The sequence below is a fragment of the Halichondria panicea genome, chromosome 10, assembly GCF_963675165.1.
Source record: "Halichondria panicea chromosome 10, odHalPani1.1, whole genome shotgun sequence".
Lineage (NCBI taxonomy): Eukaryota > Metazoa > Porifera > Demospongiae > Suberitida > Halichondriidae > Halichondria > Halichondria panicea.
The window spans coordinates 5,960,346-5,988,291 of record NC_087386.1 but is presented as its reverse complement, the minus strand read 5'-3'; the positions used below and the strand labels follow the sequence as shown (position 1 = coordinate 5,988,291).

Sequence of the window (27,946 nt, the reverse complement as noted above, 5' to 3'; positions counted from 1 at the left end):
AAAGTTTATGTTTGAATCATTTGTTTGTTTAGAGTTGATTGCAAAAAATACATTTCACTAAGCTTGTAGTAGTACAAGGTGACGTCACAATGAGTACCATAACTAACCACAAGCTGCAAAGACGCAACTCAAAGTTTCGAATGTCGTTCAAGAGCAAGAAAGCCCGTCAAGTGATGGTGGAACAAACCTGCAACGAGCTGGCTACAGAGGGAGAGCGGCTGTGCAAGGAGGGCCTCTGGGAGGAAGGCATAGAGCGCCTGGAGGCAGCTACTAGGACTGGAACCAGTGACATTAAAACTCTCAGTGCACTGTACAGCCAACTGGGTAATGCATACTTCTATCTGGAGAACTATGGCAAATCCCTGGAATATCATAAGCAAGATCTGACCCTTGCAAGGAGCATGGGGGACAAGTTGGGAGAGGCAAAGGCATGCGGGAATATTGGCAGTGCTCTGAAGGCACTCGGACAGTTTGACGAGTCCATTGCTTGCTGTAGGATGCAGCTTGATCTGGCGAGAGGAATGGCTGACAAGGTGAGCTAGCTAGCAGCTATGAATGTCATTAAAATTAATGTAGTTGAAATAGTTAACTCAATAATCGATGCCTTCGTAACTAGATTTAACATCCAGCCAGTATGGCTTCCCTTAGCTGTCTCTGCACGCTGTGTGTGTGTGTGTGTGTGCGTGCACGCGTGTGTGTGTGTATTGCGTGTTTGTGTGTTACGGCTCCATGCAACGGCCAGTCCTCGATTCACTAACTCTTGGCAGCTCGTGTATTGTTTGTGCCTCCTACTAATGATGTCTATGCCTCCCCTGTGATACTTCAGTTGATTGTATGCATGTCTATTTCGGAGTATTGCCTAACAACCATAAACTTGACAATGCATCCTCGCTTACACTGTTGTAGCTAGTTTTATAAATTGCAAAATTGCAATGTTATATCTTATAGCTGATATAGCGTCTGTGGTTAGGTCAATACTGACCAGCTTGCATTACATGTGCAATACTCAACTGTATTATGCAGCTGTCAGACAGTGCAGAGTTTGTGTGTCTAGTGTGTTGATTTATCCCACTAGTTCCTGGGTTGCTATGCCCACTGTGTACTTGTTTATATCATCTATAGCAGCTAACCATACTGCCTTGAAAGTGATGCACTGTAGTTTGATTCCCCAAAACTTCCTTCCCTTTATTATTATGTAAATTCAGCTTTGATATTGTGAGGCACCACTGATCAAGTTGCCTTACTGTAACACTACGATTTGTCACGTTCATTTTGAGCTAAAATGGTTGCATACGATAGTGTTTGATTGGCTTATTAGTTGTCAGTTTCAACGGTTTCCTACTATCGTATCTGATGATGCACATATTACATAATTACTATCCTAAGCAACCAACTGTGTGTGTGTTGACAGCTAGCAATGTTGGTGAACTTTGTTGTGAGTCTAAAATTAGATTATATGTATTCGATTAACGCAATCTTGTTAGGAGCATCCGTGTAAATGATTCCATCCCACCCACCCCCCACACACATACCCAACCACCCCCCCCACACACAGGTATTGGAGAGCAGAGCACTGTACAACCTTGGCAATGTCTACCACGCTAGAGGGAAGAGTGTGACAGAGGCCTCCACTAGTCAGGGGGAGTCCTTCGTTAGAGGCTCTCTAGAGCAAGCGGCACGGCATTATGAGTGAGTGAGCTTCACCAACTTGTCAGCTGTGCTTGCCCTAGTGGTGAGGGGTGTCCCCTGGCCTGCACCTGCCTAGTCTGTATAGAGGGGGTGGGTGGCTTCAGGTCAGGCGCATGTGTGGTGGTGTGTGTAATTGTCAGTGTTTGTGGTGGTACTCCAGAGAGCAGGTGGCCCCAGCGCATGTGATAATTCCTGCTAGAGAAAGATGGTTAACACTCAGCCAGGATGTGATTGAGAGCACGTTTATACAAACATTGCTGCACGTGCACATGATGTGTATCGTTTAATTTGGACCACCAGAACTAAAGTTACAGAGCTGATTCAAACTACAAGGAACCTAGTGTTCAATAGAGCATCTTTGAACGGCTGTTACTTTTAACTTTTAGATAATATATGCAATACGCTAGCTCATGTGCCACCCCTCTTTATGTCACAGACTCAACCTGAAGATTGTCAAAGAGCTGGGAGATCATCAAGCTCAGGGTCGCACCGTTGGTAACCTTGGTAATACGCACTATCTCCTAGGCAACTACAAGAAGGCCATCAAGTACCACGAAGAGGTGAGAGTGTCTATAATTTGGATTTTGGTCCAAATTTTATAGAATAATTTTTCTCACAGCGACTGACTATTGCTGAGATTCTTGGCGATAAAATGGCTTGTCGGAGAGCGTACAGTAACCTAGGCAACGCTCAGGTATTCCTGGGCAAGTACAGTGCTGCAGCTCAATACTACCTGTGAGTATGTGTATTAATAGCTAGAGCTATAATGATATGATTATGTGTATTTAATAGAGTTATGTAGATACGATCGTCTAGTTGACATAACCTGTACATAGAGGCTGTCCAATCGTCCGTGCCCTTTGTTAATGTCCTCTCTCTATAGGAATGCTCTGGAAGTATCTAAGGAAGTCGGTGATGTTGCCTTCGAGGCACAGTCTTGCTACAGCCTGGGAAACACTTTCACTCTCATGGAGAACTATCATCGAGCTATCGACTATCACATGAAACATTTGCACTTTGCTCTACAGCTGGGAGACAAGTACGTTGAGTGGCTAGAGCATTACTTTATAGTATGATCTTATGATCTTCCCCACTACTCACTATTTTTATTTTTACTTTCTTTCCCTCATATATAGGATGGGAGAGTTACGCGCCTACTGGAGTCTTGGTAATTCCTACACAGCTATGAGAGACCATATTCAAGCTCGGCATTTTGCTAACAAGCATCTGACGATCTGTCTGGAGTTGGGGGATTGTGAGGGTGCTGCAACCGCTAGGAAGAATATTGAAGACTTGGATACTGTGTTAAACCTTTGCAACAAGTGAGTGCATGCGCATGCCAAATGGAGGTCTTTTCAGACTAAGTAAGACTTCCATTAGGCAATTTGTTGATCCACTTTCGATCAAAGGCACGCCGTGTGTCACGCTAGAGGCGACTGTGTATGGTTGGGGAGGTCTCTTTGACTGCATTCAATGATTGTTATATTAGGACGTTTGCTATCCCCCTTGTTGACAGTGCGTGTACACAGTTATTTGTGTGTAATAGTTGTAACGTGCTTATTTGCCAATAGCGTGTAATACTAGTAAGTGATGTTAAGATTATTGTACACTTTCTATAATTAATTGTATGGCCTTATTTTATAGTTGTCTATGTCCCCCCTCCTCTAGATATGAGTGCCCATCCCCCTCTCCACGATTATCAAGTGCTTCTCATGATTGGGGCAACGGTAAGTCCTGTACTGTGTGCATGCCAGCCAAGGGAGTAGCTAAAGTGGTTTGGCTGTGCTAATGCATAGCCGACATTCCTGCTCATTGATTCATCACAGCACCCCTACAAACTAGCTGAGAGCTAGCTTACTAGAGTATACAGTTCCAAGTGTTAATTCGGGTACTCATTTTCCTTAATGAATGGCAATTAGCGGCAATTAGTGCCTGACTACAGGCTCTCAGGGCAGTTAGCCTTTTATGGTGCTAACTTTATTGGCTTAATACGTGTCTAGTCCTTTTGTCCAGTAACGTGACTATCAATTTCTGTAATACTAGATTGTTTTGCGAGCATCAAACATAATTATGCAAACTTTTGCGAGCGTTGATCAGTTCGCAAAATTACAATCGCAACACCTAAAGTGATACTGGTAATTACTTGCCAGAAACGCAATATTTAGATTGCAAAGAGGGTCAATTTTTATGCTGATTTGGCTCATTCTGCAAATTAAGTTTTTTTCACCCGCAAAATATTCTGATAATAATAATTATGTACAGTACAGGTAGTTCAAGTAAAGTATTAATAATTATTACTATTCTCTGTTATAAGTTTTATTTATTGTCTGATATCTCCTCCAGTTCGCCGCAAAACTCGACTTGGTAAGAAATTGAGCATTGCTAGCAGCACCACTAGTACAGGCTCAGGAGTGTTTTATAAGGTGGGTAAAGATCATTAACCAAACATGTATTAAATGTCCTATATGCATTATGTGGTTTTGTTTTAAAGATCATTACCCAATGCAGCATTCTCGCCAAGACTCGCGTGCTGGCTCCACAGGAACTACGTCACCCACTAGCTCAATGGCATCATCACATGAAGACTCTCTTGGCACTATCACTGTAAGTTTGAGTTTGTATATAATAGTAGCCGCCCTCGAGGTAGTTAATTGTTTTTAGTGCGGCTTTAATTTGGGTAATATTTCAATTTTACATTCCTTTTCGCTATAATAGAGTGTCAATTTTACTTATAAACTCTCTCGTGGCCAGCCTGTAGCTAGCTAGCTAGTGTTCTGTGTTTCTTTGTGGTTTGTGGAAAGATATAGTTCTAACAATGGCTTGTTTGGTTGTGAGACACTCTTCCTACGCTAGTCTGCATTCTAACATCGTGAGTTATAGAGATTAGAGACCCTTGGCCTTGCAATGCCTGTATTTATAAGTAGTTATACAACGTACTTGTAGCTAGCTGTAACTTCATGTCATGCATGTGTAGGTAGAGGTGTAGGTTGTCCAGCCTCTGTAGTTAGAGCTAGTAGCTGTGTACTGTTGCATCCCATAGTGTGGTGAGAATGGTGTGACATTTAACAGTGAAGCTTGCCAATTGCGTTAGTCAATAGTCAAAACACACACAACACCGTGTGTGCATTGTGTGTGTGCACTATTCATCTTTATAATTATCTGTTAACAGGTTGATGATGTTACATTGGACGACGGGTTTTTTGACATGGTGACCAAGTGCCAGGCTCATCGCTTGGATGACCAGCGAACTACCTTTCCCTCAAACCAGCCTATTCAACACAAGGAGCGTGAGGACGATTTGTTTGACATGCTCTGGACATTACAAGAATCACGGATAGAGGATCAACGATCTGCAATGATTGAGCCCCCTCACATCATGGCCCAGGGTCGACCTCAGGGAGGGCAGTCTCAAGAGGAGCTCTTTGATATGATCCTGTCTGTCCAGGTACATTGTTAGTCTTGCAACCTAGTGTGTAGTGTGTGTGTGTGTGTGTATTGTGCACAATGGTTGTTTGGTCCCTTTAATGACTGTATACAATAGTTACACAAAGTAACTGTTGATACAACTCTTGATTACTCGACACACTGCCTAGTGGTACATTAGCCCAAGCAGCATTCCAGGGCAAGTTAGGTGGGGAGGTATTCATATGATCATGCCCTCTGAATACGCCCCACACCTTGTGAATACACTTACAGAACCTTTGTACAGCCAGCACTAGACACTCAAACTGATAACACACTGTTTTAGGGGGGCTGCTCCCTCTCTATATTGTTTGGTGTGATAAATGCAGCACCCATAATCTGATGCCTACTTGTACTGACCCTATCCCTCCCCACGCAGAGCTCAAGAATTGACGAGCAAAGATCTGTGGACCCGATGTTGCCTAGCAATAGAGCGGCAGTTCGGAAGAGCACTATGCCTAGTGAAGATTTCTTCAATTTGATTCAACATCTTCAGTCTACAAGGATTGAGGACCAACGCAGCCCCTTGCCACTGCTGGCCAACTAGACATAATGCATCATTCAGCACACCATTGTGAGTTATTGTAGTTAGCTGTTTGTGTGTGTGAGTGTGTGTGTGAGTGTGTGTGTGAGTGTGGGGGGGGGTCCTTTAGTTGTGTTGAGTTGTTGTTTTGGAGGTTCAGAACTGAAACTGTAGCAGCTTGTAAACAAAACAAGGGACTATCTCAATTAACACTTATATGGCAGTTTGAACATGTCTAGTGATTCTTGTCTCTCCCCCTGTCCCTGCAGATTCATTGACTGTTGCACTTCTGACAACTCTTGCTCCTAAACTAACACCCTAGTGGCTATTATGTGACTCACTCTCTGTTTGTGTGTGTGTGTGTGTGTGCTGTGATTTTTATTGTGTGCACTGAATGTGTCTTATTAAGAGTACTCAATGAATCTTGTTATAAAATCAATTGTTCAAAAATCAACCACCTCAAACTGAAGTACATACGCATGCTGCTATACTGTATTGGTACATATAGTCATAAATAATATAATAGTTGATAGCATACATACCTGTAGAATACATGCAAGAGAATATCGATGCGGGGCTAGCCTGTTAGGCTGCATGCACAGGATGCGGTGTTGGAGTACTATGTGGTATGGCCTAATAAGGATCTAATCGCGGGGTTGTCTTGATGTCACTCGCACTTATATTTTAATTGGTGTTAAGGTTCAAAGTTGTTTATATGATCCCCTATAAGTACTTAAGACTGAATCTTCTCTGCAGTACAACCTAAAAAAAAACACCTAATAATGATCTATCCAGAGCTAGAGGTTAATTGAAGCCAATCTCAAGAATTGTTTGGTTTGTGGGTACAGTACATCGACTCATTCCCACACTGACATTCCATAATCAGAACTAAACACAAAACAGAGCCGTTTTCATGTTATGTCTCAGCATGAAATATGATAGGCAGACAGTATGTGTACGAATGGAATTCACGAGTCACATACATAATTATGTATACATGCACAAAACTAAAATTAATAAATTGTATGCATCTTAATTTTATTCTGTCTGGTGCCACTGGTGCCACTGAGTCCTGTGCAGGGAATAGAGAGAGTAGGGCATCACACACAGTGATTGTTGATACGAGATTGTTTACAACAGAAACCATATGCTGTGTGTAATTGAGGGACCCTAGCAATGCAGGCAATGCAGGCAATGCTTCCTGGCTCTATTGTACTGCAGGGAAGCCACACATTGACACTCACTCACTGACTGACCACAGTCTCTCGGAATACCCACACTCTAAACATTCCAGTTGGTAGCACCCATTTATCACCCATTCTACCCAAAGCCATTAAACAATCATTGTGTACGTGGATGCCCTTCCTCTCTATACACAGGACTGTCTCTCAGAGTGAAGCACAGTGGCATCAGTGGGGTAGACAGAATTGATTAATTCAACCCGTTTATCCACCTTCTTGAATATCATAGGCTCCCTCTAGTCTACTGGATGGCCACAATCAGGCTTGGTGGACTCCCCTGCATACACTTATCTCGCCTGCCTGTGTGTATGTAGGGAGTTCTGCACTGACAACAGAGTATGTACAAGCCCCAACAAGATGTATACATTGCCTGAGAACACATAAGAGATGATATTAGAGCAGCCAGCTATGTGAGGATGACAACATATGATCTTACAGTGCACATCCCACACTGGAGGATGTATAGCCAGGTACCATAAATAGATTATCTAGATATCATATGCATTACTGTTGGAATTTGGAGAATACATTTAGGGTGAAATAAAGGGTAATCAAGTTAAGGTGGTCTGTTGCCGGTTCTTTGATTGACTGACCATAACAATTAGTGTTCCACTGATGGGGTTGGCAGGCAGCACAGACACAGGTGTGTGTGTGTCATAATGCACAGTGGAGTATACAAGACTCACGAGCCAAAGTGACACTCACTAAGCCTGTCAGATCCTTGGCAATGCATGTACAATGCACTATAGCTGTTTACACGTACAACGGGCACAATGGAAGCAATGACTGGAAGTGATAGAAAACCCTTATCAGTCAAAGGGAGTATGCATGCACATATACCCGTATGGTAATGGAAGACTCTATTATTGACAAACACGATGTAGTTATCGGAAGGGAATGCACTTACGATGGAAGTGGTCATTATCCGAGGGGCTGTCCCCATAGCAACAGCTAGTGATGTTATTGGTTGTTTGATGGGAGATCTCATGGTGAATGATGGGGATTATTCTCAGGCCATTTGTTTTCCAATGCAACGACAACATTATAAGTATGCTTGCACTGCAGGTAAAGGTAGTCAAGGTCGCTTCATTTGTGGGTAAAATATTCGTGGTCATAAATATTTGTCCCCTGAAAATTACCGGCTATACGGTATATTTCCAACCATGCAGCCTTCGTGAAGGGAAGTAAGGATGTGACTGTGAAAGCCAGACCTATAGCAGGCTTTCAGCCCACACTACTTTTCCGCTGAGCAGCTATTCATACAAGATGATACCCATGCATACTACAATGTACTTACTATATATACACAGTGACACTGCACACAAAACGAGCTCTGCCTTGTTGAAAGCAGCAGGTGCTCTAGTGACATTTGTAAAAGGCAGAATGCATCGGAGAGCATGCAATTATGTTTTCATGTGTAGATATTCCATGCATTAAAACGATTGTGCAACAGTCACTGTGTGCAAGCTCTTTTCCTACTATAATATTATAGCTACTATAGCGCTGAGGGTTACAAGTGCTTTTTGTTTTTATACTGAGCCGATTAAGGCTGTTGTTTTTCCTTCAGTGTAATTACATTGTATACTCCGCATACTGTGGGACTGTGGTCTATTGGTATGTACAGTATAGCGCGGAATTTCGAGGGGGTTTAATTTTCGCTGTTTTCGTGGGTTAGCAATCCTACACGAAAATTATTAGAATTATGTGCTAAAACGTGCAAGAGGCCATTCCACATCACGAAATATAAGTGCCTCAAAACTTTCGCACTATAATTATTAGTAAAACCAGTAAAACCAGTAGGTTTTACATAGGATTGGCAGTGGGTTTGCCCGTGTTTAGCAATATTTCTTGATACGTATTGCATGGGAACTTTAATAGATGTTGTTTGGAGGTTTTGTGATTTGTAGTAGCTGATAAAATTAGTGGTCTGCTAATCTGGAGATAATCATGGAACCTCAACAATTTCTGTTTGGCTTTGGCAGAATGAATAAACACTTGTGTTTGCATGTGTGCGCCACATCACTATCCCTATAACTGCACAACAATTACAAACCATAGGCTTATACCCATGTTTTATGTTTTGGCTTGTAATTATTGCATGATGGCCACTTCACGTCACTAACTAGCCTCGACTCCAGCCCCTTGAATAGTGCCATGCAGTGCATGCTTGGTACTTAAATGCTTGTAAAGGGTCCTTTCAAGATGTGAGTAACGTTTTCACTGCTTGAAAGGGTACTTAAACGCATATAAATGCTACTCACATATTTATAAAGTACCCTTTTCACAGCTTGTAAAGCTTACTTAAATGCTTGTAAATGTACTTAATGTGAGTAGGTAGCGGTGCATGTTCACTGCTTGTAAAGGGTACTTTCATTTTCACTCTATTAAATTAGTAGGGTGAATGAAGATGCATAGTACAATAAATGTGAGATCACACAGCAGCTACTTGCTTCATGAACTCAAGAGTCAAGTAGACAAGCATTTAGTGATTTAATTTACTGTGATCCATTCACATTTTTAATAAAGTAAGTGTTGCATTAGACATATTTCGGGGTGTTGGGCACCTTCATCATACGTCGCGGCCAGAATCGAGAGGCTATTTACACGCGCATACGCATACCAAGATTTGTTGATGGGCATACCTAAACTTACTATATGCTATGTAGTTTGTTCTTCATATCTTTACCTTATATCCATTTATATCTGTCTTGTACTTACCTTACCTACTCGTTTCGCCATAAAGGCTTAAAAAAAAAAAAAAAAAAAAAAAAAAGATTTGTTGTGCCTCTATAATAAGACGCCATTAGTTTAATAATCTAAATTTTTATTTTAAATTTGGCAAAACATTACATTATTAATTATATACAATAATTAATCAGGGGAAAAATCTAGTCAGCAATAGTGTCAATTCAGCAATAGTGTCAATTCAGTTCTTATTTCTTCAGTTATTTTTCTTGAGTATGTCGTAAAAGACTTGTGGTTTATTCCGAGGAAAAGCTTTCTCGAGAGCCCAGCCAATCTTAAGGAGAGTGTTCTCTTGATACCATCCTCCCATTAGCTGCAGACCAATGGGCAAGCCCTCGCCACTAGTGTAGCCAACCGGAACAACCAGACCAGGAACTCCAGTCAGATTAGCAAGGTAGGCAAAGCGCATCAATAGACCAGAGATCTCGGCTTCCACACTTCCATCCTTGACAGCATCAGCACGAATGATGGGGGCAGGACAGCCAGTTCCAGGAGTTACAATAGCATCAATTTTTTGCTCTTCAAACAAGTGCTTGAGGGCAGCAATAGCTCTAGTACGTTGCTTTTGAGCATTGAGGTATTCAATAGCGGAGTAATGGTATCCAAGGGACAACAAGAGGTGAGATTCGAGGTTCATCTCGTCAAAATGTTTATCAATATCCACAGCCAGAGCACTGCTAAACTCGGAGATGATGGAGACGGAATGAGCAACTCGAGACTCCTCTAGTTCAGGGATGGCAATACTGACAATGGTGGCTCCAAGGCTCTCCAATTTACTAACGGCTGCCTTGCACTGGGTGACTATCTCAGAGTCAGCGTGTTGGAAGTAGTCCCAGTACACACCAATGTTAAGTCCGTCCAGTCGCTCCTCTCCCAGTCCATCCAGAGACAATCGATTGCCGTCCTCTCCTTTACTCATGATATCCATCGCCAGGGCAGCATCGAGAACACTAGAGCACAGAGGACCAGGCACTCCAACACTGAAGGCTTGGGGAAACTGTCCCTCAGAATTGAGCAGACGAAAAGTTGGTTTAAGTCCAACAATACCACACAGGGCAGCAGGTATCCTCACTGAGCCTCCACCGTCAGCTCCTATAGCAATGGGACAAAATCCAGCGGCCACACTAGCAGCAGAACCGGATGAACTCCCTCCAGCATAGCACTGAGTATTGTACGGATTACGTGCGGTCAAATGGTCTTTGTTTGGGTTGGACCCAAGAGTACCTAGTCCAAACTCGTGCATGTTTGCCATTCCAATTAATACAGCACCAGCGTCCAATAGCTTGCGAACAATGGCTGATTCCGGTACTCCCTGTGTTATGATTGGAACGAAAGTAGCTCCAGCTCTGAATTCGTAAGGTTCCACTCGAAACTCTTCCTTAACAGCTATGGGTACTCCATCGAGAGGGGAGAGAGTTTTGTTGTCCTTCCATCGCTGAGTAGAGGCTGCGGCCATAGCAAGGACCACGTTTCTGTTGCTCTGTACAATGGCCCTCAGAGGAGGAGTTGCTCGGTCAGAGTTAGCAATGGCCTCCAGCACTGTCATAGCCACATCACTAGGAGTCACGTCACCACATCGATATGCACGCACAAAATCAGCAACACTCGGAAAATGAAAATCTTCAGTATGTCCATCGTTAATTTCTTGATCAAGGAATTTTTTGATTCGCTGTTCGTTTGCTTGAGAGTGATCCTCTTTGGAAGGGTTGACCAATGGAGTTGGGTACATTATTGGCTCGTCAGGTATGTACAGTCCGTCCAGTGCGTGGAGATTACTGTTACGCTTGATAGTGGGTATGAGGAAGTATCGTCCAACACGTGTGTATGCTAGCCATATCAGGATCTTAAAGATGAACCCAGCAACTCTTGGAGCTTTCATATCCTTCATATTGTACTTGATTTTGTCAGGGTTGTCCAGCAGAGTTTGAATCTTGGGTACAACCTTCCCAGGCGTCTTTCCACCATCACAGACACCTTGCCTTTTGAACCAGAAGCTCCAGAACAAGTAAGCAACACCTGCAGGTATGGCTAGAGCCCAGATCATCGCGCTATGAGACTCCTTGAAAACAGAGACACTGCTTGGACCTGGAAGATGCTTTATCCGGTGGGTTTGATTGGAGGGGAGGGGCTGCTCAATCTCTAGGATCAGGAATGATCTTTACCTACACACTACACATGCACGATCGACCAGCATGCAATGGATGATCTGAAGAAGCTATCTGCTGTGGTTGATTTACCTCCGTCGCTGGAGCTGCGCACAGTGGACGGGATGGGTCGAGGAGTGTTTACTAAAGAGTCTATATCTGCTGGGGCCACTATATTCAGTGAACTACCTATAGCACATTGCAGTGTGGAGGAGACTAGAGGCACTATCTGTGAGCACTGTTTCAACAGATCAGAGTGAGTGATTGTGTATTGCATGCAGTGCTCATGATTCCTGTGTAGGTCACTGAAGAAGTGCAGCCGATGCAAGTTTGTTCAGTATTGCAACTCCGACTGCCAGGTGTTGTGCGTGTGCGTCCTTAGTGTAATGTTTTATGCTACTTTGCAGCGTTTGGATTGGCCGCTGCACAAAACAGAGTGTAAGGTTGTGAGAGGTGGGAAGGCGACGCCTCTCGTAAGACTAGCTCTCCGAGCACTGACCAGGGACACTCAACACCTCTGCTCACGTAAGAGTCTTGTCAACAGCTGCTCTATGAAAATCATCATAATAATGTCCCCTCCAGTTCCTGATGACTTTTTCTGGAACAGAGATGGTCAGTTATTGATAGCTGGCACTGCTCACCTCTGCAAACATCCTCCACATGTCATCCTTCAGCTCTTCCGGAGGGTACACCATTGTGGTTGTTTATCGTGTCATTTCATTCCCTTTCTCTCTCTCTCTGTATAGGTGTTCTGTAATTCATTCTCAGTGACGGCTTCGGATGACCTCTCCGACATGGGCGTGGCCTTGTACTCTGCTCCAAGGCTGTCAGAGATATAGATCCTGGTGAGCAACTGTTCATTACCTACACTGAGACACTGCAATTGCTGAGTGAGCGTCAAACCGAGCTACAAAAAGGCTACAACTTCACCTGTGCCTGTGAGAGATGCTTAGAGGACATCAACCAATCCCCCGTGAGTGTTTGCTGGGATTATGTTATAATTTGTATATACTTGTTTCAGGGATGTTCTGAACAATTGCTCTTAATGGCTGCCAATGGTTTGTTGTTTAGTCTGTATTACACTCTTATCCTGTGAGTTGTAGGAAAGGAAGTCCCCCGCTTGTTAAGACAGGAGATGGAAAAAGAGCTAGCAGAGTTGAAGGGGTTGAATAAACGTGGAGATATCCTGTCACCGTATAATAAATTATAACCATCAGAGTGTATTGTGTGTGTGTGTGTGTGTCTGTGTGTGTGTGTGTGTGTGTGTGTGTGTGTGTGTGTGTGTGTGTGTGTGTGTGTGTGTGTGTGTGTGTGTGTGTGTGTGTGTGTGTGTGTGTGTGTGTGTGTGTGTGTGTGTGTGTGTGTGTGTGTGTGTGTGTGTGTGTGTGTGTGTGTGTGTGTGTGTGTGTGTGTGTGTGTGTGTGTGTGTGTGTGTGTGTGTGTGTGTGTGTGTGTGTGTGTGTGTGTGTGTGTGTGTGTGTGCTCCCTAACAGTTTGTGTGTACAGTGGCAGGAGGTGTATGACAAAGGCAGAGCTCTATACACAAGCCATTCGACACAACTATCCCATGATAATATTTTTAGTCTGCGTCTCACTATCCATCTGTTCCAGGCTTGTCTTGAGTTGTGTCTCTGGGAGGAGGCGCTCAAGTACAGCATCCAAATATTGGAACCATCTCTGTAAGTCAGTAATATACAGCTTTTCCCCCAACACATACATACCACACACACACACACACACACACACCACACACACACACACACACACACACACACACACAACACACCCTACACACACACACAGCCGTCACTATGGGCCCATTCATCCTGTGAGTGTATCCCGGCTACGGATAATCGGGAAATTGAGACTATATTTAGGAACTCCTGACCAACTGACCCTAGCACAAGACGACCTCACCAAGGCAAGCCCTCCACTGTACAGTTGTGTGTTACCTCCCCCCCCCCACACACACACACACTGCAGGCTAGGAAGGCAGCTATGAAACTGTACGGAGCTGACCACAATCTTCAGTGCGGCCTGGAATCGAGGTTAGACCTGAAGAAGCTATCTGCAATGATTGGACTACCTCCATCGCTGGAGCTGCGCACAGTTGACGGGATGGGTCGAGGAGTGTTTACTAAAGAGTCTATATCTGCTGGGGCCACTATATTCAGTGAACTACCTATAGCACATTGCAGTGTGGAGGAGACTAGAGGCACTATCTGTGAGCACTGTTTCAACAGATCAGAGTGAGTGATTGTGTATTGCATGCAGTGCTCATGATTCCTGTGTAGGTCACTGAAGAAGTGCAGCCGATGCAAGTTTGTTTATTATTGCAACTCCGACTGCCAGGTGTGTGTACATGTGTGTGTGTGTGTGCGTCCTTAATTAGTGTATGTTTTACGCTACTTTGCAGCGTTTGGATTGGCCGCTGCACAAGACAGAGTGTAAGGGTGTGAGAGGTGGGAAGGCGACGCCTCTTGTAAGACTAGCTCTCCGAGCACTGACCAGGGACACTCAACACCTCTGCTCACGTAAGAGTCTTGTCAACAGCTGCTCTATAAAAATCATCATAATAATGTCCCCTCCATAATTATAGTTCCTTTGAACAGAGATGCTCAGCTATTGATAGTTAGCACTGTTCAGCTCTGCAAACATCCTCCACGTGTCATCAATCAGCTCTTCCGGAGGGTACACCATTGTGATTGTTCATCGTGTTACTTCAATCCCTCTCTCTCTGTATAGATAACCTGTAATACATTCTCAGTGACGGCTCCGGATGACCTCTCCAAGATGGGCGTGGCCTTGTACTGTGCTCCCTCTCTGCTCAACCATTCCTGTCGTCCCAACACTCTTCCCTTGTATTATGGACGACAACTAGTCCTCAAGGCTGTCAGGGATATAGGTCCAGATGAGCAACTGTTCATTACCTACACTGAGACAATGCAATTGCTGAGTGAGCGTCAACATCATCTACAGAGTACATACAACTTCACCTGTGCCTGTGAGAGATGCTTAGAGGACATCAACCAATCCCCCGTGAGTGATTGCTGGTGTGGTGTTATAATTTGTATATACTTGTTTCAGGGATGTTCTGAACAATTGCTCTTAATGGCTGCCAATGGTTTGTTGTTTAGTCTGTATTACACTCTTATCCTGTGAGTTGTAGGAAAGGAAGTCCCCCGCTTGTTAAGACAGGAGATGGAAGAAGAGCTAGCAGAGTTAATTGAGTTGGGTGACCATGGAGATATCCTTCCATAGTGTACTTATAACCATCAGTGTTTGTGTGTGTGTGTGTGTGTGTGTGTGTGTGTGTGTGTGTGTGTGTGTGTGTGTGTGTGTGTGTGTGTGTGTGTGTGTGTGTGTGTGTGTGTGTGTGTGTGTGTGTGTGTGTGTGTGTGTGTGTGTGTGTGTGTGTGTGTGTGTGTGTGTGTGTGTGTGTGTGTGTGTGTGTGTGTGTGTGTGTGTGTGTGTGTGTGTGTGTGTGTGTGTGTGTGTGTGTGTGTGTGTGTGTGTGTGTGTGTGTGTGTGTGTGTGTGTGTGTGTGTGTGTGTGTGTGTGTGTGTGTGTGTGTGTGTGTGTGTGTGTGTGTGTGCTCCCTAACAGTTTGTGTGTACAGTGGCAGGAGGTGTATGACAAAGGCAGAGCTCTATACACGAGCCATTTGACAAAACTATCCCCTGATAATATTTTCAGTCTTAGTCTCACTGTCCATCTGTTCGAGGCCAGTGGTGAGTTGAGTCTCTGTGAGGAGGCGCTCAAGTACAGCATTCAATTATTGGAACCATCTCTGTAAGTCATTATTGTACAGCTTTTCCCCAAACACACACACACACACACACACACCCCCCCCACACACACAGCCGTCACTATGGGCTCCTTCATCCTGTGAGTGTATCCCGGTTACTGATAATCGGGAAATTGAGACTATGTTTAGGAACTCCTGACCAACTGACCCTAGCACAAGACGACCTCACCAAGGCAAGCCCTCCACTGTACAGCATAATTATACACAGTCCCTCCCACACACACACACACACACACTGCAGGCTAAGACAGCAGCTGAGAGACTGTACGGAGCTGACCACCGCCTCACTCGGGAAATAGCCACCGTTCTAACCAAACTGTAACTACATGCAGCTTGCAGACAATAACCAAACTGACTATGTACGATTGTTTATTATATATTCTTGTTGACAAATGAATAGTGGTCAGTCATTGTGCACAAGAGACCAAATCTCATATTTATGACAAAGTGTTTAAATGCTAGTGTTTGGAAGATGTTTGCTTGGGCTGATGAGTACACTCTCTCAGTTTTTGAAATTTCAATGAATCAGCCATTTTTGCTGGGTCTTCCCAAAAGAAGGGCGGCTGATTCATGAGACTTGCTGTTTCATGACCTAGCGTTATTTTAGAAACAAATTGGTCTGGGAAGTCTCTATTATAGGCCGCTCTCAATTGAGAAAGACGGGCCGGGCTGGAATCGAGGCTAAGAGTGCATTGACATTAGATATCGATATGGACGATCTGAAGAAGCTATCTGCTGCGGTTGGACTACCTCCATCGCTAGAGCTGCGCACAGTTGACGGGATAGGCCGAGGAGTGTTTACTAAAGAGTCTATATCTGCTGGGGACACTATATTCAGTGCACTACCTATAGCACATTGCAGTGTGGAGGAAACTAGAGGCACTATCTGTGAGCACTGTTTCAATACCTCAAAGTAAGTAATTGTGTATTGCAGAGCCTCCAAGTAGAACCTTTTCTTAATCAGCTCATTTTTCCGTATTCAGTAAATTCTTATAAACGATGTGAAAAGGAGTGGAAATGAGATGAAAATTAATTTTATGGCTTTATAATTAGCAAGCCTCGATTCCAGGTCACAAAGAGAAAGGCGACCTGGTATACTTTGCATGCGCATGCGCGAAATAATTGAAATAATTGACAGCAATTTCATCATATTATGTAAAAAACCGGACAAAGTTATATACAAAAAGGAAGATTTTGTCGACCATGTGGTTAGTGGTAAAATGTTCATGACCACAATGGCAGCTTTCAGAGCACTAATTAAAGTAGAATAACTATGCTGCAGCGGTGTTGCTTCTTCTAGTTCTGTTTATCAAAGAGGCAGTTCAAGAAGGCCTCCCAGACAGCTAGAGCTGCCAGCTAGGAAGAGTGGTGGACTCTTTAATACATCAGTAGATCTTGAGTGAATAACTTCCTGAGTGTCGAGTACGTTAAAGCTTATTAAAAGCTTTCAGGAGTGATCATTAGCTTCTTTATCTCTTCAGCAATGACTTCTTGTCGAACATAAAGGCAAGATTTTGTAGCAGAAGACTTGCCTGGTCCATATTACCGCAGCCTCATCAAGGGACCTACAGGAACACATCATGCTTTTCCTGTAACATGAGCTGTTCTGGTCTAAATCTATGGGGATCAGTTCTTGTTCTTACCTAAACTAGCTTCTTCTACAAATAGAACATCAGGTCACACCCAACTATAGGCATGACTGTAGCCTTACAGTGTAGGATGTCGCTATGAGTAGAGACTTGTCTTGACACAATAAAGAGTGTAAGAACTCATGACAGTCATCTTTGCACTATGTAATGATGTAACACATGCATGCAGACTACAACTTCAGAATACAAAATAGCATAGTACATAGTATGTTTTTATTTTACTGACAGTATCCACAAATAATTATACCGACTACCCCCTTTTGGGGTAATGTATACGCGCAGGCACATACAATGTATACCAGGCCGCCTTTCTCTTCGCGGCCCGGAATTGAGGCTACTTTATAATCTGGTCTCGCAGCTCCGCCCCTTCAATAAAGGGGCATGGCAAGCGAAACGAGAGCCTAAAGACAGAAATATATGTCCATGAATTTGACCTTATAACTACCGTATAGCGGGTAATTTTCGTGGGGTAAAATATTCGTTATTTTCGTGGGCAGGCTGACCTCCACGAAATTTTATCGTAGGCGTGGCTTATCTGAACGTAGGAATGCCGTGCAGCCACGAGACTAAACGAAATTTTTACTCACGAAAACTACCGTTTCTCGAGTTGAACGAATTTTTTACCCCACGAAACTTACCCGCTATGCGGTAATTTCTGTCTGCATGTGATGTGGGGGCAGCTCCAGGAGGATTAATGTACAATAACCGTATTAGAAGAGAGAAATTCAAAAAACCATAATTATACTTGGAGGCTCTAGTATTGCATACAGTGCTCATGATTTGCGTATAATAGGTCACTGAAGAAGTGCAGCCGATGCAAGTTTGTTTATTATTGCAACCCCGACTGCCAGGTGTGTGCACATGTGTGTGTGTGTGTGCGTCCTTAGTGTATGTTGTGCGCTACTTTGCAGCGTTTGGATTGGCCGCTACACAAGACAGAGTGTAAAGGTGTGAGAAGTGGGAAGGCGACGCCACTCATAAGACTAGCTCTCCGAGCACTGAAAAGGGACACTCAACACCTCTGCTCACGTAAGAATCTTGTCAACAGCTGCTCTATGAAAATCATAATAATAATGCCCTTTTCATATAGTTCCTGATGACTTTTTATGGAGCAGAAAAAGTCAGCTATTGATAGCTGACACTGCTCAGCTCTGCAAACATCCTCCGTATGTCATCCATCAGCTCTTCCGGAAGGTACACCATTGGTTGTTCATCGTGTTACTTCAATCCCTCTCTCTCTTTGTATAGTTGTTCTGTAATGCATTCTCAATGACGGCTGCGGAGGACTTCAATGACATGGGCGTGGCGGTGTACTCTGCTCCCTCTCTGCTCAACCATTCCTGTCGTCCCAACACTCTTCCCTTGTATTATGGACGACAATTAGTCCTCAAGGCTATCACGGATATAGGTCCTGATGAGCAACTGTTCATTACCTATACTGATACACTGCAATTGTTGAGTGAGCGTCAAAGGGAACTACAGAAGGGGTACAACTTCACCTGTGCCTGTGAGAGATGCTTAGAGGACATCAGCAAATCCCCCGTGAGTGGTTGCTGGTATGGTGTTATATAATTGTATATATTCTATATAGGGATGTTCTGACCGATTGTTCTTAATGGCTGCCAATGGTTTGTTGTTTAGTACTGTATTACACTCTTATCCTGTGAGTTGTAGGAAAGGAAGTCCCCCGCTTGTTAAGACAGGAGATGGAAAAAGAGCTAGCAGAGTTGAATGGGTTGGATAAACGTGGAGATATCCTGTCACTGTATAATAAATTATAACCATCAGAGTGTGTGTGTGTGTATGCTCCCTAACAGTTTGTGTGTACAGTGGCAGGAGATGTATGACAAAGGCAGAGCTCTATACACAAGCCATTTGACACAACTATCCCCTGACAATATTTTCAGTCTGCGTCTCACTATCCATCTGTTCCAGGCCAGTCGTCAGTTAGGTCTCTGGGAGGAGGCACTCAAGTACAGCATCCAAATATTGGAACCATCTCTGTTAGTCAGTAATATACAGCTTTCCCCCAACACATGCACACACCCCACACACACACAGCCGTCACTATGGGCTTTTTCATCCTTTGAGTGTATCCCGGCTACTGGCAATTGGGAAATTGAGACTATGTTTAGGAACTCCTGACCAACTGATCCTAGCACTAGACGACCTCACTAAGGCAAGCCCTCCATTTACAACATAATTCATATAGTTACCCCCCCCCACACGCATACACACACTGCAGGCTGGGACGGCAGCTCTGAGACTGTACGGAGCTGAGCACCGCATCACTCAGGTAATAGCCACCGTGCTGATCCAACGTAAACTACGTTTAGCTCGCGGACAATAACCAAACTGACTATGTATGATTGTTGAGTTGTGTTATTTAACGTATACATTTTTGTTGACATGTTATAACATAATTATTATTGTATGTGCATATTATCATAATTATGCTTGTCTAAATGTACTAAGTGTTCAATCAAATTCGCATGTATCTCTGGTTCAATGGATGTAATTAAATGTTAGTGTTTGGGAAATGTTTGCTTGGTGGCTGGTCCGATGAGTACACTTGATCTCAATACCTTCAAACAAAGAGACTCCGGTACTTTGATTTGCTCTGTCTAGCCGCCTGTTTTATTTCGACGCAGTGGGGCGGTGCCGCGGTGGCCAAAGGTTGAGAAAGCCATAAGAGGGGGCAGCTGGCCGATCACAAATGGAGGTCGAGCACGAGCACAATAGACAAAACAAAAGCTAACCACTGAGCTAAACCACCAACTAAACTACTAAACTACTACTACTACCAATCAAATCACATTAACATTAAGGAGTGATCCCAATACCACACAACTACACTACACTATATAAAATAATACTTCTAATATAAAATAAATAGTCAGCACTTGGCTTTCCTTGCCTTCCTCAAGGCAGCAGGTAGCAGCGTCGATGGTAGTGATGGTAGTTTTAAGGTATGGAAGCAGGCAGGTACCGTAGGTAGTAGGTACGTAGGTAGCAGGTATGTCTAAAACCGTCTTGCAATGCGCATGTGTAGTTGCCGCGCTTGCGCATGCGCACCAACTAGTCCAAGGCATAATTATCTCTTTTGATCTCTTTATCTCTAGCCAGGATCTAGGACACATGGATCTAGGACATGGATGACCTGAAAAAGCTATCTGCTGCGGTTGGACTACCTCCATCGCTGGAGCTGCGCACAGTTGACGGGATGGGTCGAGGCGTGTTTACTAAAGAGTCTATATCTGCTGGGGACACTATATTCAGTGCACTACCTATAGCACATTGCAGTGTGGAGGAGACTAGAGGCACTATCTGTGAGCACTGTTTCAACAGATCAGAGTGAGTGATTGTGTATTGCATGCAGTGCTCATGATTCCTGTGTAGGTCACTCAAGAAGTGCAGCCGATGCAAGTTTGTTTATTATTGCAACTCTGACTGCCAGGTACGTACGTATACATGTACGTGTGTGTCTAGAGATATGTGTGGGCGTGTCTTCAGCGTATGTTGTATGCAGCGTTTGGATTGGCCGCTACACAAGACAGAGTGTAAGGGTGTGAAAGGTGAGAAGGCTACACCGTTTGTAAGACTAGCTCTCCGAGCACTGACAAGGGACATTCAACACCTCTGCTCACGTAAGCAACAGCTGCTCTGTTCATCAAGTTATAATGTGATGTGATGATAAAATGTGAGGGTGTCCTCTATAGTTCCTGTTGACTGGTTCACTGGCAGAGACAGAATGATTGAACAGCATTTGATAGCTCACACTGCTCAGCTCTGTGACTATCCTCCGCATGTCATCAATCAGCTCTTCCGGAGGGTACACCATTGTGGTTGTTTATCGTGTTACTTCAATCCCTCTCTCTCTGTATAGTTGTTCTGTAATCAATTCTCCATCACGGGTGTGAACAACATATCTCCAGCTGGCGTGGCCTTTTACTCTGCCCCCTCCCTGCTCAACCATTCCTGTCGTCCCAACACTCTTCCGTTGTATTATGGACGACAACTAGTCCTCAAGGCTGTCAGGGATATAGGTCCTGATGAGCAACTGTTCATTACCTACACTGATACACTGCAATTGTTGAGTGAGCGACAAACTGAGCTACAGAGTATATACAACTTCACCTGTGCCTGTGAGAGATGCTTAGAGGACATCAGCAAATCCCCCGTGAGTGGTTGTTGCTGTGGTATTATTGCTTATATATTTATTATAGAGATGCTCTGACCGATTGCTCTTAATGGGTGCCAATGGTATGTTGCTTTTGTTAGTACTACATACTTTTAATTACACTGTTATCCTGTGTTGAAGGAAGGGAAATCTCCTCCTCGTTAAGACAGGATATGGAGAAAGAGCTGACAGAGTTGAAGGGGTTGAATGAACATGGAGATATCCTACCACTGTAGTTCTTAGTATAACCATCAGAGTGTGTGTGTGTGTGTATGCTCCCTAACAGTTTGTGTGTACAGTGGCAGGAGATGTATGACAAAGGCAGAGCTCTGTACACGAGCCATTCAACACAACTATCCCATGATAATATTCTGAGTATGTGTCTTATGGACCATCTGATCGATGCCAGTAATCACTTGTGTCTCTGGGAGGAGGCACTCAAGTACAGCATCCAAGTATTGGAACCATCTCTGTTAGTCAGTATTATACAGCTTTTCCCCAACACACACACACCCCACACACACACACACACACACACACACACAACACACACCCCACACACACAGCCGTCACTATGGGCTCCTTCATCCTTCGAGTGTATCCCGGCTACTGATAATTGGCGAGTTGAGACTATGTTTAGAAACTACTGACCAACTGATCCTATCACTAAACGACCTCACGAAGGCAAGCCCTCCATTGTAGTGTACCCAGCAGTTACACCCTCCCCCCCCCCCCCACACACACACTGCAGGCTAAGACAGCAGCTGAGAGACTGTATGGAGCTGACCACTGCATCACTATGGCAGCAACCACCATGCTGACCGAATCTCAACTTAAACTAGCACGCAGACAACAATAAATTTATTTCATTGTTATTGATTTTGCTGTAGACTTTCTATGATATAATAACAATTATTAAAGTGTTTGTAACAGTACTTGTGACACAGCTGTGTACAGTAATGGGAATTGATCATGTAAATAGGTATTTGTCTTATCAATGCATACTGATCAAGTTATAATTAAATTACTGTTGTATGTACATTCCTTGTTGGGTAACTTTACACTCTGAAGCATTCCCTCAACCCTCAGTACCAATAGCAGACTTGTGCAGAAATTATCTTTACAGCAGTTTTAAGCACCTTTGCAACACACACACAAATAGGTAAACCACAATGTAAACCCACAATGTAAACATGGACTACATGCAGGCTAGCCTTGAGTGGTTTCTTACCAAATAAAAATTGGCCAGTGTACTAATACAACGACTATAGATCTAGCTATACAGGGTTGCAGTAATAAGGCCTACTCCACAGACGTGAGATGGAGAATGGTGTACCAGAGCTGAGGTGTGTACTTGGTCTATCTCATATCACACAGAAAAAATAACATAATTATTGACAGCAGTGATAGCAGTGGCGTAGGAAGAGAGTTATCACTTAGAGAGCATGGAAAAAGTTTTAATGTGCACACACATTAAAGTGCGCCTGCAAGGGGGTCTTAGGGTAGTCCCCTAAAAAAATTGCATGCTCTGGTATTGATTGGTGTATTTGGTACAATTAAAAGCTTGGTCTTTGATTCAATTGAGCTTGGGTAAAAAGCAAGCATGCAGTGTTAGGGGCCTGGTTCCTACTTTTAGTACACCACTGGACTGGACAGTACTGCAGATGGTCTCCCATTTGAGTAACCACAATTTACTACAATAGTACATTGTGGTTTTATGCTTGTGTTCATGTGTTGCAAAGGTGCTTAAAACTGCTGTATCTAGATCTAGTCCATGTAGTCTACAAGTGTTAGATGTTGCTTGCTTGCTCATGCAAAGCACAGCTGCAGGATCAAATCATGTAGATCTAGTATGATCAAATCATGAACAATGGAGGACCTGGAGGAGCTATCTGATGTGGTTGGGCTGTCTCCGTCGCTGGAGCTGTGCACAGTGGACGGGATGGGTCGAGGAGTGTTTACTAAAGTGCCTATATCTGCTGGGGACACTATATTCAGTGCACTACCTATAGCACATTGCAGTGTGGAGGAGACTAGAGGCACTATCTGTGAGCACTGTTTCAACAGATCAGAGTGAGTGATTGTGTATTGCATGCAGTGCTCATGATTCCTGTGTAGGTCACTGAAGAAGTGCAGCCGATGCAAGTTTGTTTATTATTGCAACTCCACCTGCCAGGTGTGTGTGCATATATATGTATCCACGTGTTGCGTGTACGTGTCTAGATGTGTGGGTGTTTTCAGTGTATATAATGTTTATGCAGCGTTTCGATTGGCCGCTGCACAAGACGGAGTGTAAGATTTTGAGAGGTGCGAAAGTGGCGCTACCGTTTGTAAGACTAATCCTCCGAGCACTGACCAGGGACACTCAACACCTCTGCTCACGTAAGCAACAGCTGCTCTATTAGTAATGTGATGTGAGATGGTGAGTAAATGTCTTCTCCATAGTTCCTGTTGACTGGTTCACTGGCAGAGAAAGAATGGTTGAACAGGACTTAATAGCTAAAATTGCTAGTTTCTGTGACTATCTTCGACCTCCGCATGTCATCGATCAGCTTCTCCGGAGGGTACACCATTGTGGTTGTTCATCGTGTTACTTCAATCCCTCTCTCTCTCTGTATAGTTGCTCTGTAATACATTCTCAATGACGGCTGACGACATCTTTTCTGTGGGCGTGGCCGTGTACTCTGCCCCCTCTCTGCTCAACCATTCCTGTCGTCCCAACACCTTTACTTGGTTCAATGATTTTATTATTTCATGTGAAACAGCTTTGCACAAAAGAAATTGAGCAGGCTTAAAAATTGGGTGAATAAGTAAATAGCTGACAGACTTACTCCAATATTGGAGCAGCTGATATAGAGTGATTAGAGTGATAAACAAAACAAAACTCAGGAGCCTATAGATGACATTTAGAGCATGGGCAAACCAAAGGAAAGGAACATAACTTAAGTTTTCTAGAAAATCTGACGCTAAAAAGTCCATATACATGTATTGGCAAGGATCATGAGCACTAGCTCTATTGTATAGATACCAAAGTTCGTCATGACACTCAATTAATGAACATCCATTTCAAAATCAATCAGCCACCATTCTAATTCACACCAGAACTTGTAGCCACCATTCCATTCTTCATTCCACCAGCACTTGTAGACTCTAGCCACTATTTCATACCAGCCACCATTAACTTGTAAGACTCCGCTATATAGAAGGAGGAGGAGGACGAGGGGGAGTAGGAGTATGAAGCTAGAAGACAGAGCCGGCCAGCCAAGCCGCGTGTACACAGTTTTAAATTGTATGCGCATGCACAGAATTTATTTATTCTAGAGGTCAAAGTACTTTGCCTTTGGAGTATTCCTGTATTTAGTCGCTTTGTGTCCATATAAGCTATTATCAGCCTTCCCTTCGTTCAGACGATTGCCATCCACACTGTTGCAGGCTGTGAGTTCTTTGTTAACATAGCAGGCTAAGGGTAGCTATTAGAATGCTGTCGCACGGGCTAGAAACCTTCTTCTCCACTTTCTTCAACCCACTTCCATTTGTTGTGACGTCATGGTTTTACTGAGCATTATACGATGATATCCGGAGTCCCCAGTTTCTGGGGATTATATGGCGCATGCACAAACAGTCAATACCAGGCCCTCTCTCGAGGAAGAGCGGCCTGGGATCGAGGCTAGTCTGATTGAGTACACCCACTACTATCTATGGTACACCTCACGGAGGGCCAGGGGGAGGGGCTGCTCAACCACTGTATTGTCTTGCAGGAATGATCTTTACCTGTGCCTCCAACACATGTGCTAGGCTAGTCTCGATTTCCAGCCTCTTTGCAATATTTCTTATGGTTCTTATTTTAATGGTTGCTGCTGACACGTACACCGGTGGAATGGTTGCTGCTGACACTGGTGGAATGGTTGGTACTGAAACAGATAATGGAATGGGTGGTGTGGGGGGTTCCTGCATAACTCTACTTCTTTTTGGCGGTGGTGGTTAAGTTATCTTCTGCATGTCTTGAAAGCAGACCATTTATTAGCTCTGTTGCTTCCTTCTTTACCTTGCATAGCTTTTCTTGTTGAGCATGGACATTCTTCAGTTGTTTCTCGCACTGGTGACACAATATACTGTCACTAGCACTAGTTTCAGGGATGCAATGCAGAGGTACTGGAAGGAGCTGCACAAGTACTTCTCTTGCTTCAGAACAGCTATGACCATTGAGCTTCTTTCGCCTTCGGTTGTCCAGAGACTCATTCGCACACAAACAGCAGTAGAGGCCCATATCTAGCTACTTTTTCGTGATGCAATAGCTTACGTAACAGTTTACACAACAGGCCACAACGGCCCACAAGGCACTTGACAAGCGGTTTCACACCCCAAGAAAATCTTGGGGTGTCTGCACGAACTGTTCATTGCAAGTTCACCCGACCATATACGAAGTATGGGAGGGCGTGGCCAGACTATGCTAGGCTGGCTCAATGGAGGAAGACTTGAGGAGGCTGTCTCCGTCGCTGGAGCTGCGCACAGTGGCCGAGATGGGTCGAGGAGTGTTTACTAAAGTGCCTATATCTGCTGGGGACACTATATTCAGTGCACTACCTATAGCACATTGCAGTTTAGAGGAAACTAGAGGCTCTGTCTGTGAGCACTGTTTCAACAGATCAGAGTGAGTGATTGTGTATTGCATGCAGTGCTCATGATTCCTGTGTAGGTCACTCAAGAAGTGCACCGAATGCGAGTCTGTTCAGTATTGCAACTCTGACTGCCAGGTATGTGTGTGTGTGCGTGTGTGTGTGTTCAGTGTATGTTGTACGCAGAAATTGGATTTGCCGCTGCACGAGGCGGAGTGTGACAGTGTGAAAGGTGTGGAGGCTACATCACTCGTAAGACTAGCTCTCCGAGCACTGACTAGGAACACTAAGCACCTCTACTCACGTAAGAGCTAGTCGTGTCAACAGCTGAATTTATTAAATATTAAATATTAAGGAACACAATAACAGGTGCCATGTAGTCTGTTATCTATAATTATAGTTCCTGATGGCTGGTTCACTATCAAAGAGGCTAACAAAGATCAAGAGGCTAGCAAAGACCATGAGGCTATACGGGAATCGATAGCTGACACTGCTCAGCTCTGTGACTATCCTAAGGATCTCATCCGTAAGCTCTTCCTGAAGGTACACACAGTGTGGTTGTTCATTGTGTTACTTCATCCTCACCCACCTCTCTCTCTCTCTCTGTATAGTTGATCTGTAATGAATTCTCAATAAAGATGGTTGCAGACAACATCTCTCCAGTAGGCAGGGCCTTGTACTCTGCCCCCTCTCTGCTCAACCATTCCTGTCGTCCCAACACTGTTCAACTGTTTAATGGACGATACCTAATCCTCAAGGCTAAAAGGGATATAGGTCCTGATGAGCAACTGTTTATTACCTACACTGATACACTGCAATTGCTGAGTGAGCGTCAACATTATCTACAGAGTAGATACAACTTCACCTGTGCCTGTGAGAGATGCTTAGAGGACATCAGCAAATCCCCCGTGAGTGGTTGCTGGTATGGTGTTATATAATTGTATATATTTATTCTAGGGATGTTCTGAACAATTGCTCTTAATGGCTGCCAATGGTTTGTTGCTTTTATTAGTACTACTTTAATACACTGTTATCCTGTGTGTAGGAGAGGAAGTCTCCTCCTCGTTAAGACAGAAAATGGAAAAAGAGCTGACAGAGTTGAAGGAGTTAACTAAACTTGAAGATATCCTACCACTGTAGTTTATAGTATAACCATCAGATTGTGTGTGTGTGTGTGTGTGTGTGCTCCCTAACAGTTTGTGTGTACAGTGGCAGGAGATGTATGACAAAGGCAGAGCTCTATACACAAGCCATTTGACACAACTATCCCCTGATAATATTTTTAGTCAGCGTCTTATGGAGCATCTGTTCATTGCCAGTGATGAGTTGAGTCTCTGGGAGGAGGCGATCAAGTACATCACCCAACTATTAGGACCATCTCTGTAAGTCTATACAGCTAACTCCCCCCCCCCCCCCACACACACACACACACACACATCCCCACAGCCGTCACTATGGACTCCTTGATCCTGGGAGTGTATACTGGCTAATGCTAACTGGGAAATTTAGACATAATGTAAAAACTACTGAACAACTGACCCTGTCACTAGACGACCTCACCAAGGCAAGCCCTCCACTGTACAGCATAATTATACACAGTCACCCCCCCCCCCACACACACACACACACACACTGCAGGCTAAGACAGCAGCTGAGAGACTGTATGGAGCTGACCACCCCATCACTCGGGAGGCAGCCATGATGCTGTTCTACACTCGACGTGAACTAGCTCGCAGACTACATGTATGATTATAATAATGATTATTTACTACATTGTAATTTTTGCTGCAGTTAAAAAAGTACAGTTAATAAAATGTTCATAACAGTATTGTGTAATGTAAAGTACAATGCCATGTATGGGAGATGTTTGCTTGGTAGTGAGTGGGTAT

At 43.9% G+C, this 27,946-nt stretch overlaps 7 protein-coding genes and 1 long non-coding RNA gene across 8 annotated transcripts; 6 read left to right on the top strand and 2 right to left on the bottom strand.

Moving 5' to 3' along the window:
• On the top strand, positions 1-6,128 carry LOC135342639 (G-protein-signaling modulator 1-like). Its single transcript, XM_064539431.1, has 12 exons — positions 1-533; positions 1,556-1,689; positions 2,126-2,249; positions 2,309-2,424; positions 2,573-2,728; positions 2,826-3,011; positions 3,358-3,416; positions 4,033-4,112; positions 4,198-4,293; positions 4,859-5,134; positions 5,531-5,725; positions 5,944-6,128. The coding sequence occupies exons 1-11, from the start codon at positions 90-92 to the stop codon at positions 5,696-5,698; spliced, it is 1,839 nt and encodes a 612-aa protein (XP_064395501.1). The 5' UTR covers positions 1-89; the 3' UTR covers positions 5,699-5,725; positions 5,944-6,128.
• Positions 6,129-6,477: 349 nt separating this feature from the next.
• LOC135342826 (uncharacterized) lies at positions 6,478-8,010 on the bottom strand. The gene is made up of 3 exons (XR_010396948.1): positions 7,823-8,010; positions 7,128-7,215; positions 6,478-6,746 (listed from the first exon to the last, which is right to left on the bottom strand). It is a non-coding gene; the product is annotated as an uncharacterized LOC135342826 (long non-coding RNA).
• Positions 8,011-9,722: 1,712 nt separating this feature from the next.
• Positions 9,723-11,783, bottom strand: LOC135342637 (uncharacterized). The gene has a single exon (XM_064539429.1). The coding sequence runs from the start codon at positions 11,702-11,704 to the stop codon at positions 9,857-9,859; it is 1,848 nt and encodes a 615-aa protein (XP_064395499.1). The 5' UTR covers positions 11,705-11,783; the 3' UTR covers positions 9,723-9,856.
• An 846-nt stretch (positions 11,784-12,629) lies between these two features.
• LOC135342659 (histone-lysine N-methyltransferase SMYD3-like) lies at positions 12,630-16,062 on the top strand. The gene is made up of 15 exons (XM_064539456.1): positions 12,630-12,777; positions 12,826-12,862; positions 12,908-12,986; positions 13,310-13,483; positions 13,608-13,725; positions 13,788-14,053; positions 14,099-14,156; positions 14,221-14,338; positions 14,404-14,495; positions 14,550-14,843; positions 14,892-14,928; positions 14,974-15,052; positions 15,423-15,596; positions 15,668-15,785; positions 15,854-16,062. Exons 2-15 carry the CDS (start codon positions 12,850-12,852, stop codon positions 15,932-15,934), a joined length of 1,701 nt encoding a protein of 566 aa, XP_064395526.1. The 5' UTR covers positions 12,630-12,777; positions 12,826-12,849; the 3' UTR covers positions 15,935-16,062.
• A 207-nt stretch (positions 16,063-16,269) lies between these two features.
• LOC135342494 (histone-lysine N-methyltransferase SMYD3-like) lies at positions 16,270-19,611 on the top strand. Its single transcript, XM_064539223.1, has 10 exons — positions 16,270-16,525; positions 18,055-18,112; positions 18,173-18,290; positions 18,352-18,455; positions 18,510-18,803; positions 18,853-18,889; positions 18,936-19,014; positions 19,091-19,264; positions 19,323-19,440; positions 19,507-19,611. Exons 1-10 carry the CDS (start codon positions 16,323-16,325, stop codon positions 19,609-19,611), a joined length of 1,290 nt encoding a protein of 429 aa, XP_064395293.1. The 5' UTR covers positions 16,270-16,322.
• Positions 19,612-20,350: 739 nt separating this feature from the next.
• LOC135342696 (histone-lysine N-methyltransferase SMYD3-like) lies at positions 20,351-22,364 on the top strand. Its single transcript, XM_064539505.1, has 10 exons — positions 20,351-20,615; positions 20,661-20,718; positions 20,791-20,908; positions 20,981-21,093; positions 21,148-21,441; positions 21,488-21,524; positions 21,583-21,661; positions 21,740-21,913; positions 22,008-22,125; positions 22,193-22,364. The coding sequence occupies exons 1-10, from the start codon at positions 20,413-20,415 to the stop codon at positions 22,298-22,300; spliced, it is 1,302 nt and encodes a 433-aa protein (XP_064395575.1). The 5' UTR covers positions 20,351-20,412; the 3' UTR covers positions 22,301-22,364.
• Positions 22,365-23,202: 838 nt separating this feature from the next.
• On the top strand, positions 23,203-24,239 carry LOC135342766 (N-lysine methyltransferase SMYD2-like). The gene is made up of 5 exons (XM_064539616.1): positions 23,203-23,514; positions 23,560-23,617; positions 23,703-23,823; positions 23,887-24,005; positions 24,062-24,239. Exons 1-5 carry the CDS (start codon positions 23,312-23,314, stop codon positions 24,224-24,226), a joined length of 666 nt encoding a protein of 221 aa, XP_064395686.1. The 5' UTR covers positions 23,203-23,311; the 3' UTR covers positions 24,227-24,239.
• Positions 24,240-25,760: 1,521 nt separating this feature from the next.
• On the top strand, positions 25,761-27,899 carry LOC135342693 (histone-lysine N-methyltransferase SMYD3-like). The gene is made up of 10 exons (XM_064539503.1): positions 25,761-26,092; positions 26,138-26,195; positions 26,244-26,361; positions 26,458-26,600; positions 26,669-26,965; positions 27,015-27,051; positions 27,103-27,181; positions 27,266-27,439; positions 27,504-27,621; positions 27,696-27,899. The coding sequence occupies exons 1-10, from the start codon at positions 25,905-25,907 to the stop codon at positions 27,804-27,806; spliced, it is 1,323 nt and encodes a 440-aa protein (XP_064395573.1). The 5' UTR covers positions 25,761-25,904; the 3' UTR covers positions 27,807-27,899.
• The last annotated feature ends 47 nt before the right edge of the window (positions 27,900-27,946 follow it).

Bases quoted from the DNA above. Each gene is read 5' to 3' on its own strand.
- LOC135342639 (XM_064539431.1), top strand. From the start codon at position 90: ATGAGTACCATAACTAACCACAAGCTGCAAAGACGCAACTCAAAGTTT. The intron at 2,729-2,825 runs GTACGTTGAGTG...CCTCATATATAG, and splicing joins GCTCTACAGCTGGGAGACAA to GATGGGAGAGTTACGCGCCT. The intron at 4,113-4,197 runs GTGGGTAAAGAT...TACCCAATGCAG, and splicing joins GCTCAGGAGTGTTTTATAAG to CATTCTCGCCAAGACTCGCG.
- LOC135342637 (XM_064539429.1), bottom strand. From the start codon at position 11,704: ATGATCTGGGCTCTAGCCATACCTGCAGGTGTTGCTTACTTGTTCTGG.
- LOC135342659 (XM_064539456.1), top strand. The intron at 14,496-14,549 runs GTACACCATTGT...CTCTCTGTATAG, and splicing joins TCAATCAGCTCTTCCGGAGG to ATAACCTGTAATACATTCTC. The intron at 15,053-15,422 runs TATCCTTCCATA...TTTGTGTGTACA, and splicing joins GAGTTGGGTGACCATGGAGA to GTGGCAGGAGGTGTATGACA.
- LOC135342494 (XM_064539223.1), top strand. From the start codon at position 16,323: ATGGACGATCTGAAGAAGCTATCTGCTGCGGTTGGACTACCTCCATCG. The intron at 18,113-18,172 runs GTGTGTGCACAT...GCTACTTTGCAG, and splicing joins ATTGCAACCCCGACTGCCAG to CGTTTGGATTGGCCGCTACA. The intron at 19,265-19,322 runs GTTAGTCAGTAA...ACACACACACAG, and splicing joins CAAATATTGGAACCATCTCT to CCGTCACTATGGGCTTTTTC.
- LOC135342696 (XM_064539505.1), top strand. From the start codon at position 20,413: ATGGATGACCTGAAAAAGCTATCTGCTGCGGTTGGACTACCTCCATCG. The intron at 20,719-20,790 runs GTACGTACGTAT...TGTTGTATGCAG, and splicing joins ATTGCAACTCTGACTGCCAG to CGTTTGGATTGGCCGCTACA. The intron at 21,094-21,147 runs GTACACCATTGT...CTCTCTGTATAG, and splicing joins TCAATCAGCTCTTCCGGAGG to TTGTTCTGTAATCAATTCTC.
- LOC135342766 (XM_064539616.1), top strand. From the start codon at position 23,312: ATGGAGGACCTGGAGGAGCTATCTGATGTGGTTGGGCTGTCTCCGTCG. The intron at 23,618-23,702 runs GTGTGTGTGCAT...ATGTTTATGCAG, and splicing joins ATTGCAACTCCACCTGCCAG to CGTTTCGATTGGCCGCTGCA. The intron at 23,824-23,886 runs GTAAGCAACAGC...TCTTCTCCATAG, and splicing joins CACTCAACACCTCTGCTCAC to TTCCTGTTGACTGGTTCACT.
- LOC135342693 (XM_064539503.1), top strand. From the start codon at position 25,905: ATGGAGGAAGACTTGAGGAGGCTGTCTCCGTCGCTGGAGCTGCGCACA. The intron at 26,093-26,137 runs GTGAGTGATTGT...ATTCCTGTGTAG, and splicing joins CACTGTTTCAACAGATCAGA to GTCACTCAAGAAGTGCACCG. The intron at 26,966-27,014 runs GTGAGTGGTTGC...TATTTATTCTAG, and splicing joins AGGACATCAGCAAATCCCCC to GGATGTTCTGAACAATTGCT.